We start from the raw sequence: 14452 nt of genomic DNA on the forward strand, positions 1-14452 counted from the left end.
TCAAAGCTGGACGTGATCACTGTCATCTGTGTGACAATTTTCATGAAAGTCGTCCGATAACTGCTGTTTCTGAAACAGATATTGATACTAAATGAAAATATAACTGATACATATGAAAACTAAATGAAACTGATAAAATATAATAGATGTAAGAATATTCATTCTGTATTAGGTATTGGTATGAGCCAAGTGAAAGAAATTTTGCATGTACAGCTGAAGATTCAGTAGGTAACATTTCACTGGATGATATTCGCCAAATATGGATATCTTGTCCGAGATTCTTGAGGGTGCAGAGAACTTTTTTGTGATCATTTTTCAAATCCAAGATGGCCGCCGTGCAAGATTATGATCACAAAAATATGGGTATCGTAACCGAGGTTCTCGAGAGTGCACAGAACGATTTTGTGATCATTTTTCAAATCCAAGATGGCCGCCGCTCAAAAGTATGATAACTACATTATGGGAATCGTATCCGAGGTTCTCGAGGGTGCTGAGAACGATTTTGTGATCATTTTTCAAATCCAAGATTCCCGCCGCTCAAAATTATGATAACTACATTATGGGTATCGTATCCGAGGTTCTCGAGGGTGCAGAGAACGATTTTGTGATCATTTTTGAAATCCAAGATGGCCGCCGCTCAAAATTATGATAACTACATTATGGGTATCGTATCCGAGGTTCGCGAGGATACAGAGAACGATTTTGTAATCATTTTTCTAATCCAAGATGGCCACCGCACAAAATTATGATTTCAGCAATATGAATATCGTGTACGAGATTCTCGAGGGTGCAGAGAACGATTTGGTGATCATTTTTCAAATCCAAGATGGCCGCCGCACAAAATTATGATTTCAGCAATATGGATATCGCACCCGAGGTTCTCGAGGGTGCAGAGAAAAATTTTGTGATCAGTTTTCAAATCCAAGATGGCCGCCGCTCAAAAGTATGATAACTACATTATGGGAATCGTATCCGAGGTTCTCGAGGGTGCAGAGAACGATTTTGTGATCATTTTTGAAATCCAAGATAGCCGCCGCTCAAAATTATGATAACTACATTATGGGTATCGTATCCGAGGTTCTCGGGGGTGCAGAGAACCATTTTGTGATCATTTTTTAAATCCAAGATGGCCACCGCACAAAATTATGATAACAACATTATGGGTATCGTATCCGAGGTTCTCGAGGGTGCAGAGAAAAATTTTGTGATCAGTTTTCAAATCCAAGATGGCCGCCGCTCAAAAGTATGATAACTACATTATGGGTATCGTATCCGAGGTTCTCGGGGGTGCAGAGAACGATTTTGTGATCAGTTTTCAAATCCAAGATGGCCACCGCACAAAATTATGATTTCAGCAATATGAATATCGTGTCCGAGATTCTCGAGGGTGCAGAGAACGAAATGGTGATCATTTTTCAAATCCAAGATGGCCGCCGCAAAAAATTATGATTTCAGCAATATGGATATCGTACCCGAGGTTCTCGCGGGTGCAGAAAACAATTTTGGGATCATTTTAAATCCGAGATGGCCACCGCTCAAAAGTATGCTAACTAGATTATGGGTATCGTATCCGAGGTTCTCGAGGGTGCAGAGAACGATTTTGTGATCATTTTTGAAATCCAAGATGGCCGCCGCTCAAAATTATGATAACTAAATTATGGATATCGTATCCGAGGTTCTCGAGTGTGCAGAGAACGATTTTGTGATCATTTTTCAAATCCAAGAGGGCTGCCGCAAACAATTATGTTTTCAACAATATAGATATCTTGTCCGAGATTCTTGAGGGTGCAGAGAACTTTTTTGTGATCATTTTTCAAATCCAAGATGGCCGCCGTGCAAGATTATGATCACAAAAATATGGGTATCGTAACCGAGGTTCTCGAGAGTGCACAGAACGATTTTGTGATCATTTTTCAAATCCAAGATGGCCGCCGCTCAAAAGTATGATAACTACATTATGGGAATCGTATCCAAGGTTGATTGGTAAAGAAGATCCTGTAGATGAAGCCACAACCTGAGAGTTGAACAAGACATACAAGATTTATCAACGATACGTCACTCTAATGGTTGTCTCAGTTGGAAGAGCACTCGCACGGAACGCGAGATGGCGTGGGTTCGATTCCCGCATCGTTCATAAATTTTGTTTTTTATATTTTAATTGTGTAATAACTAAGAGGTTTTCAAAAGGGCCATTCCTGATGTCCCACCGAAAACCTGCGACAACTGCTTTATACAATAGTTCGAAAACAAATTTAAAAGTGTGTTAATAGGGGGGGCGGCTGAAATGTTTTGGGCCTAAGTACCTTTAAGTGTCACTAATATGACCCGGAGCCAAAACAGGAGTTAATGCACTTGATTGAATAGGGGGAATATCCGCCACTGAAGTTCAAAGTCGCAAAATCGGCATCCAAGCTTATTGCCACATTTTATTGGGATTGTAAAAGAACATTGCTTAGAAAAGTGCGTGACATGATTATCGAGAAAAGGAGGAGTAAACTAGCGTACATGTCCTGTTTTTTGAGAACAACGCAACAAACTCCTCTTTGCTGGTAGCTCAAAAGATTTTTCTAACTACTACGCAACAATAGCCGCGGGGTATCTTTTAGGACCGGCTGTCTGCTTGGAGGAGATCGTTCGAATATGATCTGATAGTCTGGTGGACTTTTGATGTGTATGCATGTGTGTGTGAATGTATGCATATAAGTTTGTATAGATGTATTTGTGTGTGTTTTGATAGGTTTAAGTATTTTTTGGTGGAGAATTTCATTTCGTTATCGAATCTGTTGTAGATCCCCAACAGATGGTGCAGCAAAGCAACTTCTGTCTCGATTGACGACTCCTATAGCCCAGTGGCTAGTGACTCGACTACTGAAGTAGAGGTCCAAGTTCGAATCCCGGTTGGTGCAAATATTCGTATCTGAGTCATGATTGTTTGTACATATATTTAAATATTTTAGTACATTAAATTTAAATAAGTAATGTATGGAGCATTAACTATCAAGTAGGTCAGTATGTGAATTATTATTACATAACATGTTTTTATTAAATTTGATTTATGATTGCAGTTTTATATAGCAAACAAAGCATGAATGGCCACGAACTCATTAAGGCCACGCCGAGACAGCGATATGCGATATTGCAATAATTGCGTTCGCTGGTACCCTTCCTGTTTAGATATTATTAAAGTTCTGAGGATATCAGATTTATACATCCATCAACAAAATTAATTCGCGACCCACTTTGCAGATAATTCTTTTAAAATCATAAAAAAAGGTTAATATTTTAAAGAAAAAAGATTGTATAACAATTGGTAGACTGTCAGTGTCTAATAAAATGATAACAGTTACTTAGTAAATGTATATTCAGGCAAATTTCAACCTTCTTGTTTTCTTATTATGACTGAAGGAAAATGACATTAATTGATTAAGGTGGGTTCATTCAATTTTGTCGATATAACTTAAGGATTAACTCTAAAGATCATATAATTTGATCCAAATAAAATAAAAAATTGCGGCATAAATACTACATAAACGGTTATCACATTTTAAATAAAAGCAAACACAATGTTTACAGTATCAAAGATTTTCAACTTAATATATGTTTCAAATAAACAGAAGAAATACCTTTATTTGTTAGACTGACAATCCTCCTCACCAGAACCGTCACGTTTCCCGCCTGTACAATTGCGTCATGCTTTCCCTAGAAGTAGGGTTTGCCATACGCCCGGATTTGTCCTAGTTTAGACGTCCGAAGAGCGTCCGGCCGGGGTTTCAATTAGTTGTAGTCCGGGTTTAAAAGTTGTAAAGTCACCGCCGCACCGGAACCGCATCCGAAAACAGAGTGGACAAAAGAATATATTTTATTGAAGACAGACATTTAAGGTAAGGATATTTTAAAGGCTATCCAAAATACTGATGAATACCGAAAACCTGAATAGTAGCACAGCCAATAGCCTGATGAAATAAGGCTTTAAATAACATAAAAAGTCAGAATTGCTACTTAATTTCGTAACACTTTAAATAGATTTTATTTTGTTAATAGTTAAAAATATAAGACAGCTGATACTTTCTAAAAATTGTAAGATTTTTATTTTATGAAAAGAGTAATATTTTAGCATAACTTTATCCAAAAATGATAATGTAAGACTAGAATAGTTACTGATAATTTACGACGATTTATTTTAGTTAAAAGAATATAATTTTTGTTTGTTTCAAAAAAATATAAAATGTGAAACTGGTAATGGTTCCTTGAAACTGTTATTAATCTTTTGATAACAGAGTTCCTCAGTCAGACATCAGAGTATGAAATTCACAGGTTGTCAGATTTCAGAAATGGCAATCCTACCTAGAAGCTCAGTATCGCCAAAATGATACTGATTTATTGTGTACCAGTGCTGGCCCGGCAAACGTTGTTTTGCCATAAATATAAATTAAGTGAGGGGCCCGGTCATTGTATGAATAATTTTCATAATATGTTATGATATGTCACTGACTGAATTATTTGTATTACAAATATAGCTCAAAAAATACAGGTTTTGGATAAGTCACTTTAATCACCAACAAACAACCTTTTTTTTTTCGAGAGGAGTAAAATACATTTACGTATTGAATACCCCGAAACGGGGCCCATATGTCGGGCTCGGGTGTAAACACCCCCTGCCGACTAAAAACCTCCTCTGTGCTGATAGCCCTGAAGACTTTTACAGCGAAGCCGGGCGGGGGCCTTGGAGGCCGAAAATGTAGATCACAGGCGCGGGGCGTCTCAGAAAGAGACTCGAACCTCGGACCACCTGCTCACTAGGCTGGATGGAGAGAAGAACACAACGATCTAATATATCTGTTAGATATATAAACTAAAATCTTCTGCGAAACATGCTGTAAAAGTTTGCCTTGGTGGAATAAATGGCTTGACATAAATTGAGGGATATATATACTGTAATATAATTTACAATATTACATTATTGGGACGACAGTACAGTGCTGAGTTTGGATAGCGTCTGGCGACAGAATAATATACAATTGCTTATTAATTACAACGATGGTGCATATCGAATATCGATTTGTTTCTAGTTCCCAATATGGACAGTCATTTTTGCTTACATCAGTAAATGATATTATATGAAGGTACATAAATATTATTCTGATCGGTTCAGTCGTTTTCGCAGTATAACCGAAACAAAAACCGCTCTCTATTATAAACTAATAAATTGATTATTTATAAAAATAAAATAATTATTTACCTTAATATATATAAATTACGTGACACTTTATTTGTCCGCGATGGACTCCTAAACTAATGAACGGATTTTAATGGGGAATACTTCATGGAGTGCAGTTTGGTCCAACTTGAGAGATAGGATAGTTTTTATTTCGATGTGGGACCCATAATTATTTTTATTTTCAATATTTGTTTTGTATGGACATATTTTCTTTTAGAGAATTAAGTGACGCACGGTTTGACAATTCCGCTGTGAAACAATTTCATTATAACAACAGGGAGCATTTTTTACGAAATAATTCTTGATGTCTTGAAATATTATTGGCAAATTTCTATAAAACAGCATTTTTTTATTATCTACAGAACAACGTCTGTCGAGTCAGCTAGTATAATATAAATCAAATTTGCAACCAAAATTTATTTACGACGCGGGTTTCGAACCGTTTTCAAATTTAATTTGTATAATTAATCCCAGAAGTGTGTTATCACAAATCATTACGTTTCGCAATCATTTGGGCTATGTCGGTGGCTTTGGTTCTCCTACGGATCTCCCCATTTCTGATTCGATCTCGCAGGGAAACTCCAAGCATAGCCCTCTCCATTGCCCGCTGAGCAACAATGAGCTTCCTCATAAGGCCCATAGTTAGCGACCACGTCTGTGTTCCGTATGTCATCACTGGCAACACACATTGGTTAAAAACCTTCATCTTCTTCTTCTTCTTCTTCTTTACGTATTTTGGACGAGAAGATTTTACTAGGAGTAGGATGAGGGCAGCGCAGGACCGATCATCGAAGCGATATTTGGGGAGGCCTTTGTCCAGCAGTGGACGTCTTCCGGCTGAAATGATTATGATGATGAATAATTACGTATGAAACAATAATAATTAATTAACCTTTGCATAGAGCATGCTTTAGACTATAGCATCACCATTTTTTTAAATAACTTAGCATAATAATGATGTCTCGAAAATGCTTGTTTTGGATAATAACAGAAAACAGGTTCGCGTAATATTTTAAGTGAATCTTTGCAACATTCATACAATACAATTAAATATGAATTAATTAATTTATTTATGTATACATAATCCATAGCTCTTAATAAGATTTAAATCTATCTATCTTTATATATGTGAATTTGAGATTGGTGTGTGTCTTCAGGTGGATTCGAAAATGGTTTAGATTCACAATTAAACTAGCTCCTAAACGGCTGGACTGATTTTGATGACTTTTTTGTTTGTTTCAGTGAATTTGAGATTGGTTTAGATTCTCAATTCCGCCCATATAATATAATTCTCCTGCTCATGTGTATGTTAGTGAACTGTTCCTAACGGCTGGACCGATTTTTCAAATTTATAACATGTGTACAGGACAACGTCTGTTGGGTCCACTAGTATATATATATAAAACAAAGTCGTGTTGGTTACACCATTTATAACTCAAGAACGGCTAGACCAATTTTTCTGTTGTTTGTTTTTTTGGATTTCTCTTAGTCCGGAATAGGATAGTAAGTAATAAAGTATCGAAAAAATCACGAAAAAATATTAATTTAAAAAAGAATTATTTTCTGATACATTTTGTATGGATAGACATTTTGATGACATCTTGAAAATATAAAGAATTCAATGAAGGTTTTCTGTTAGTTTCACGCTACATGAGCAATAAAATACAACTGACAGTGCTCGTCATGTTATTCAAGTTGACTGGTTGGTGTGTTTGTTTCGAGCGTGCAAGTGAATATTAGCTTATTGTGCCGATATTATCATTAACAATGTCACGACTAAGACGATCAAATTATTCCTGACAAATACGTAATGCAACTAGGATTCGAAATATTGCGAATGAAAGGACTGAAGAAAAAAACCGCGTTAGTGTGGATCGACGTCGTGCTATGAATCACAAGAGCAAAGCGTAGCAGCCTGTAAAACGGATCGGCTGGCAATACGAAATCGTCCAGTAAAACCTCGGAGATCAACAACTTATAGATAATTTTCAACGCACAAGAAGAAATTTATGAAGTACTGATTTGAATCGAGCAGCGTTTCGATACGATTGCAGTACTTATACTGCACTGTAGTACTGCTTGCATACTAGCTTTCGCATTGGGCCAATGGACGTTGTTTGCGAGTATTCTGCGGAGAAATGCAAGAATTGTACTGCCATTTTCTATAAAACACTCAAAAATATAATGTTTGTTTCCAAATGACCTCATTTGGGGCAGACATCTAAGAACGAGGATTTAATCCCACTTTCAAGGTATTTATTTATTTACATACTTACACACAATACAGTAGAAGAATAACATACCTACTATACTTATTCCTATGTATTGTGTATGCTAATTCTGAAAAAGTGTTTATAAATCAGTAATACGGGTTTTGCTTTTGATATTGTAGATACACCATAGGACAGATTCACCATCGTATTAGATCACTGCAACTTCTCGAAGATGCACAGCTTAAATTTTTACAATTATACTTCATGAGCAACATGGACAAATAACTTGATCGATGTCAAGAGATCAATGCAGCTATTCTTCAGATCTGCAGCAACTACTTAATGAACATTTTGCATGTCGAGTTAGCCCGCAAATCTTTAATTTCCGATCCGTCTCGCCCTGACCATTCAAATCTTAAGGCCAATCCTTGAAAGTTTGTGGTCTGAATCACGACAATCCATTTCCATTGACAATCAAATGTTCAATCTATATGCATATAAGAGATTTCCACGTATATAATCACTCATCACGATATATCTGGATACACTAGAGCTAAAGACTTGAAATTTGGTAGGAATATTCTTTTCAACGAGTAGAGGTCAGCTAAGAACGGATTTTCCAAAATTCCATCCGCAAGAGTTTTTTTATTACGAACAGAACAACGTCTGTCGGGTCAGCTAGTATTACATAAATGATCTGATAGCCAAAAGGGGATTAACATTTTCAAGACCTAAATTTCTATGCAATCAACACAGTAAAACACCATGATTGTATTCGGACAGATGGTAGTCAGTATAATATATATGTGTGTAGGTGTGTGTGTATCCGTGTGAAGGTGGGAATGTGTATGTGTGTATGTGTATTCGTTTTAATGTGATAAAAACACAGGATTTAAACTATGTAAAGATGTGAAACTACTAGTGAAAGACTAACATGAAATTAACTTTAATATTATATTAAATTTAATTTTAATATTTTTTTTTTTCATATTAACGGGAAAGGTACCCTGTCGCTTGTACGTTTTTCATTTGTAAGAAAATTATGATAAATTTTCTATGAAAATAGTCTGTATTAAGGTGAAGACTGCATCTTCATTGTTTATAATAATTAATCTAAGATCATACAAGTTTAGCTACGCCTTTCATATGTATCATATTACACAGTCTTAAAAATACATATCTAATTAAATACATTTCTGTATACAGCATCGGTTCTAAAGATTGCTGGACAGCTAATCATCCAAAGTAAATCAAATTGTATAAATATATACTAATATTATAAAGCTGCAGTGTTTGTTTGTTTGTTTGAACGCGCTAATCTTTGGTACTACTGGTCCGATTTGAATGATTCTTTCAGTGTTGGGTAGTCCATTTATCGAGGAAGGCTATAGGCTTTGTTTTTTTTTCAAAATTAGGGATCCATAATAAAATTGCTATTTTGTAACACAAGGTGTAAAATCGAAAACCTATTTTTGCGTGCGCTGCAAAAACTATTGACAATAGAACAAAATGATGTACAGGCTATAATATAGGCAATATTTTATTACTTATAAAACTATCGCGTGAATTATACTTTATATGGCAAAACAACGTTTGCCGGGTCAGCTAGTTTATATATAAATGGGCTGTATGATTTTCTATGATCAAACATTTTAAGAATCGGCACATTTTCAATGTCATTTGGTCTATACTCAAATCTTTATTAAATTATATTAAATGCACTAGTAGAGCGCCACTCATCCCGTGGATGTCGCAAGAGTAAACTAAGGTATACATAGAAAGGAGGAGCAGCAGCATCTTTCCGAGAGAGTATCACCATCTAGTGCGATCTCGGACCCGCTTATCAATCGTAGCGAATTTTTTATGGTTACAAGGGACGTGACCAGCAGGAGACGTTCAGCTGATTGTAATAGATAAGCCTGGCCCATTACAATGCAGTGCAGCTCAGGATTCTTGAAAAACCTTACAATTCTGAGCGTCACTACAATTGCGCTCGTCACCTTGAGACATAAGATGTTAAGTTTCATTTGCCTAGTATTTTCACTAGCTATGGCACCTTTGAGACCGAAACACAATAATGCTTACACATTATTGCTTCACGGCAGAAATAGGCGCCGTTGTGGTACCCATAACCTAGTGGCAGAACTCTGATCACATCGATGACAATATAATGCCCCGCTTTGTCGACGCGTATTCCTCGTTAACGATATAAGCAACAAAAATCATTGCCTGCACCTACGTTGATAAGTAGCCTATATGTTGTCAAGACCTCTTGTTAATATTTATGAAAATTTAATTGAACCTATTCCGTAGTTAGCTCTTTTTTCCCGGATATACACACCATAAACTAGGTATACCAGCGTAATAGGATGCATTTTGTCGCCCATTCTCTTCAACGCCTATGGAGAGCACATTATGTGACGTATCTGCGAGAACTGGGAGGGAGGCATCACAATTGGTAGCGTAAAAATCACCAACTTGTGCTACGCGGATGACACTACTCTTCTTGCAGCAAATGAGTCAGAAATGGGTACATTTCTTGAACGTCTGAAGCGGATTAGTGGAGAGATGGGAGTTCCCATAAACAGGTCCAAGACCAAATTCATGGTGGAGGATTTATCTGGGAAGTTGGAACTTACTGGTGCACTGGGCCTAGAACGTTGTAGACAACTTTATCTACCTGGGTTCCAACATAAGTAACGATGGTTCGTGCGAGAGGGAACTGCGCAGGAGAATTAGCATGGCTAAGAGCGCTATGTCTCAGCTTCATCTGGGGAAATCGCAACATTTCCGTAAAAACTAAGCCCAAACTGGTTCGGACCCAAGTCTTCTCAATATTTTCGTATGGCGCTGAGACTTGGACACTGAAAGCTGCAGACCGCAAACGCATTGACGCCTTTGAAACGTGGTGCTCGAGAAAGATGCACTGTATCCCCTAGACAGCATTTCAGTCTAATCTCTCCAAACTGCGTGAACCCAGGATCTCCTCGCGATTGTCTTCTGAATGTCTGCACAGAGTTTTACAATACTTCGGTCACATCGCAAGGAAGGACGATGGAAACCTTGAGAGGCTCATTGTGGTCGGGAAAATAGATGGGAAGAGGCCTCTTGGACGCAGTCCAACACGATGGTCCGACCAGATCCGCTCCGCCCTAGACTCTACGGTTCACAATGCCTTTCACACCGCCAGAGACAGGAATCGATGGAGAGCGATCATACGAAAGAAAGTGATACAAAAGGGTGGTCACGACCCTCAGTACTGAGGATTACGACGCAGGGAGGAGAGTGTAATATTTTTTTTTATGGAATAGGAGGACAAACGAGCGTACGGGTCACCTGGTGTTAAGTGATCACCGCCGCCCACATTCTCTTGCAACACCAGAGGAATCACAAGAGCGTTGCCGGCCTTTAAGGAAGGTGTACGCGCTTTTTTTGAAGGTACCCATGTCGTATTGTCCCGGAAACACCGCACATGGAAGCTCATTCCATAGCTTTGTAGTACGACGGAGAAAGCTCCTTGAAAACCGCACTGTAGAGGACCGCCACACATCCAGATGGTGGGGATGAAATCCTAACTTGTGGCGTGTCGTGCGAAGGTGGAATTCGGCGGCAGGAATCAGGTTAAACAGCTCTTCGGAACACTCCCCGTGTAAGATGCGGTAGAAGACACACAATGAAGCGACGTCTCTACGCAACGCCAAGAGATCCAGCCGTTCACAGAGCACTGAGTCCCCGACAATTCGAGCTGCTCTACGTTGCACGCGGTCAAATGGATCGAGCAGATACTGGGGTGCGCCAGACCAGAGATGGCAGCAATACTCCATGTGTGGCCGGACCTGCGCTTTGTAGAGCGCTAGAATGTGGGCCGGCTTGAAGTATTGCCGTGCTCTATTGATGACGCCCAGCTTCTTCGAAGCCAATTTGGCTTTGCCCTCCAGATGGCCACGGAATTGGCAATCGCTCGAGATTTCGAGACCCAGTAATCCGATACTAGGCGCGGCTTTAAGAGAAGACAAAAACTCTTTATTAGGGCGAGACTAAATTTAAAATGTTCATGTGTGCTAGTTTTACAGATGTGTTAGTGAAGTCTGGAGTATTTTGCTTTTGATAATCCCTATGAGAAATATTGACAAACGGCGTCATATTAACGTATACAATATTTTATTTTCTAACACAATATATTTTTTAATTGATATATCAGCGCAAATACTACAACACACCTATTATAAAAATGAGAATAATTCAGTTTAACTAATTTTAGTTCAAATTAGTTCATAATTTATCCTTTAATTACATTGTGATGTGAAATTATTGTAAAAACAACATGAATTGAAAACACGTGCACGTGCACCGAACCCCATAAATACGGCCGCATTTCAAAACACGTGGAGTAGCACGTCCGCCGGGTCCTATAAATACAGCCGCACGATCGTCACTGGGGTGAGTCGTGCTCGGGCTGTCGTACGGTACGGACCTCTCTGGGACGTCGTAACGCTGCCCGTTGAATAAACGAAAGTAATAAAATACCTACTCGTGTAGTTTTCTTTAGAAGAACCAATGAGTGATCTTCAGCAAGATAGCAATTGTGATGTCAACAATAATGACGTCACACCTTTTAAAAACAATACAAAAGTTCTTCCTCGTCGGATATAATATTTAGAAAATAGAGTCTTTACTGCCTATATAAAATGTAATACGAAATGTTTAAGTGAATATGTTCTACGAATATAAGCACCATGAAAACAGTATTGAAGAAACAGTACTTACCGTTGAATTGTTGTCCTTTATTTTGAAATAAAAAATAAATTTCGTTTATTTCAAAGATTACATATACATTTTTAGTAGTTGAGACTTCCCAGTAAGTTGTCTTAGGACACTTGTACTGGGAATATCTCGCAACTTCCTTAGCAGATACATTTTATTTAATAAACAATATATATGTGTGTGTGTGAGTGAGTGTGTGCATGTGGGTTTTAATTTTAACCTTTAATTGGGTCCATCTATAGAATGCGTATGTTTGTCATGTCAGTCTGCTCAGATTTGAGAGAGAGAGATTTTGGATTGTTGCTGCAGATAACAAACAACACAATCTTACACGACACTATTATATTTTTTTATTTAATATTGGACAGTAAATTTTTTCAAAACGGTTTCACCCTCCGTCACACCTCTATTACGTTAGTATACTAAGTGTATGTATGTATACATATAGAGAAACAGATTCAATAAACTACTTTTTGACTTCGATATTGTTTGTTTATGTGTTATTATTAATATAATATTAAAAACATTAAAGACATTAGAAGTATTATTAAAAAAAATATGTAATTACAGTTGGACGCGAGCCCCAAGCTAGCCGGCACACAGATCCAAACATATAAAATTAAAATTCAAATATTTTTATTCGAAATAGGATTTAAAATCACTTATTGAACGTCAAAAACTACCACCAATTCAAAAGAGACTGCCTCAGACCTGAGAAGAATGGGCGCAAGAAACTCAGCGGGCTTTTTTTTTTAAATATTAAAATAATATTATATTACATATAAAATATGGATTACAATGTGATATCGTACAATAAACATTTATAATTAAAGAGCCTGAGGGTGTTCCCTTTATTCCCAGTCCGTGGTGTCATTACAAAAAACGTTTATGGTATAGTAACCTTTCCCACACAAAAAATAATAATTTCAGAAGTAGAAATGAAAAGATCTTACAAGACAATTACTGGCTAGTCTTTAGTCGTCTAATATACAAATTATGCATAAATGTAAAATGCTGCCTAAGATTATGTAATATTCAAAATCATAATAAATCAGATGAGTCGCTAATATTTTTAAATCAATGCGGAATAATTAATAAGTTGTTTACCATGTTTGAGGCATTCTATACCTTTTGGATTAGTTTTATATTTTCTTTTAACATATTGTGTCGTGATACAGGTTTCAATTAAGTTTGGAATTAGTATTAAATTGGCTTTTGAAGACAACAGATACATATTATATGGAACAATTCTTTGCGTATTTTTGCAAAGAATTATTTGTATGTTATTCGAAGTGAATAATTTTGTGGAATTTTATTTTCGTTTATGGAAGCATCGACATGAGTGGTTATTTGAAGACACAAATTCTTATTGTTGCTTGCGGTATGTATATAGTTTTGTTTTGTTAAAAATGTTTTATCAAATCAAACCCTTGATTGATCTGTTATTAAATTTCCTCTTATATTTTGTTGAGCACATTATTCGAAAGAAATTTTTATCGGAACAGTATTTCAAATGGATTTATGGACAGCATTTTAAATTATTTATATTATGTTGATCATAGAATCAAGTATGTTTATTTTTGCATATATAGTTGACTGTAAAAATGCTTTACAGAAAAAAAGATAAACAAATACAGAATAAAATATGTATGTAAAGATATATTACTTAAGACGTTTAAAACTGCACATGCAGTAGTTTTTACTTGTTGCAAGTGCAAAAGGACAAATAAAAACAAAAAATAAAATTGTTTTCTGTGGTATGTACTCTTATAGATATAAGTCGTTCTTTATCTATAGGCAACGACCTGTTACGATATAGATAGATTAACTAACATATTATATTAGAAACACAGTTGTTCGTTGCGTTAATTTAAAAGTTCATAAAGTATTATTGTGAATAATCAATCAATCCTCAGTTTAACTTACTAGACGTAGACAAATCTATCCTTTTACGCTTACTTACATTTCAATAACGTATTGACAGATAGCATTGGACTATAACTATACTGTACATAACTATGGATAGATAAGATCTTGTCATTAAACGGTGACAGCAATGTATCCGTAAGTTAAACTAAGGATAGATAGGTTATTGAAAACGGCCGTTAAGCAACACTTAATGTAGGTATACACTTTTATAATAAAGTCCCAGTCAGTGTTCAGGCATTATCATTAAATAAATTTAAATGTTTGATTAAAAATGACTCTGTCGAAAATCCTACTACTACACAGCTAAGATTATCTAAGTGATCGGACA

General features: G+C 36.6%; 1 protein-coding gene across 1 annotated transcript in view; it reads left to right on the forward strand.

The window, feature by feature from the left end:
- Positions 1 to 13416: 13416 nt before the first annotated feature.
- LOC126979753 (facilitated trehalose transporter Tret1-like) overlaps positions 13417 to 14452 on the forward strand; it is a 41789-nt gene continuing 40753 nt past the window's right edge. The window contains exon 1 of the mRNA XM_050829266.1: positions 13417 to 13576. Within this exon, the coding sequence (XP_050685223.1) occupies positions 13534 to 13576 (43 nt within the window). The 5' untranslated portion in view covers positions 13417 to 13533. The remainder of the gene's footprint in view (positions 13577 to 14452) is intronic.

This window comes from Leptidea sinapis, chromosome 4, assembly GCF_905404315.1.
Source record: "Leptidea sinapis chromosome 4, ilLepSina1.1, whole genome shotgun sequence".
NCBI lineage: Eukaryota > Metazoa > Arthropoda > Insecta > Lepidoptera > Pieridae > Leptidea > Leptidea sinapis.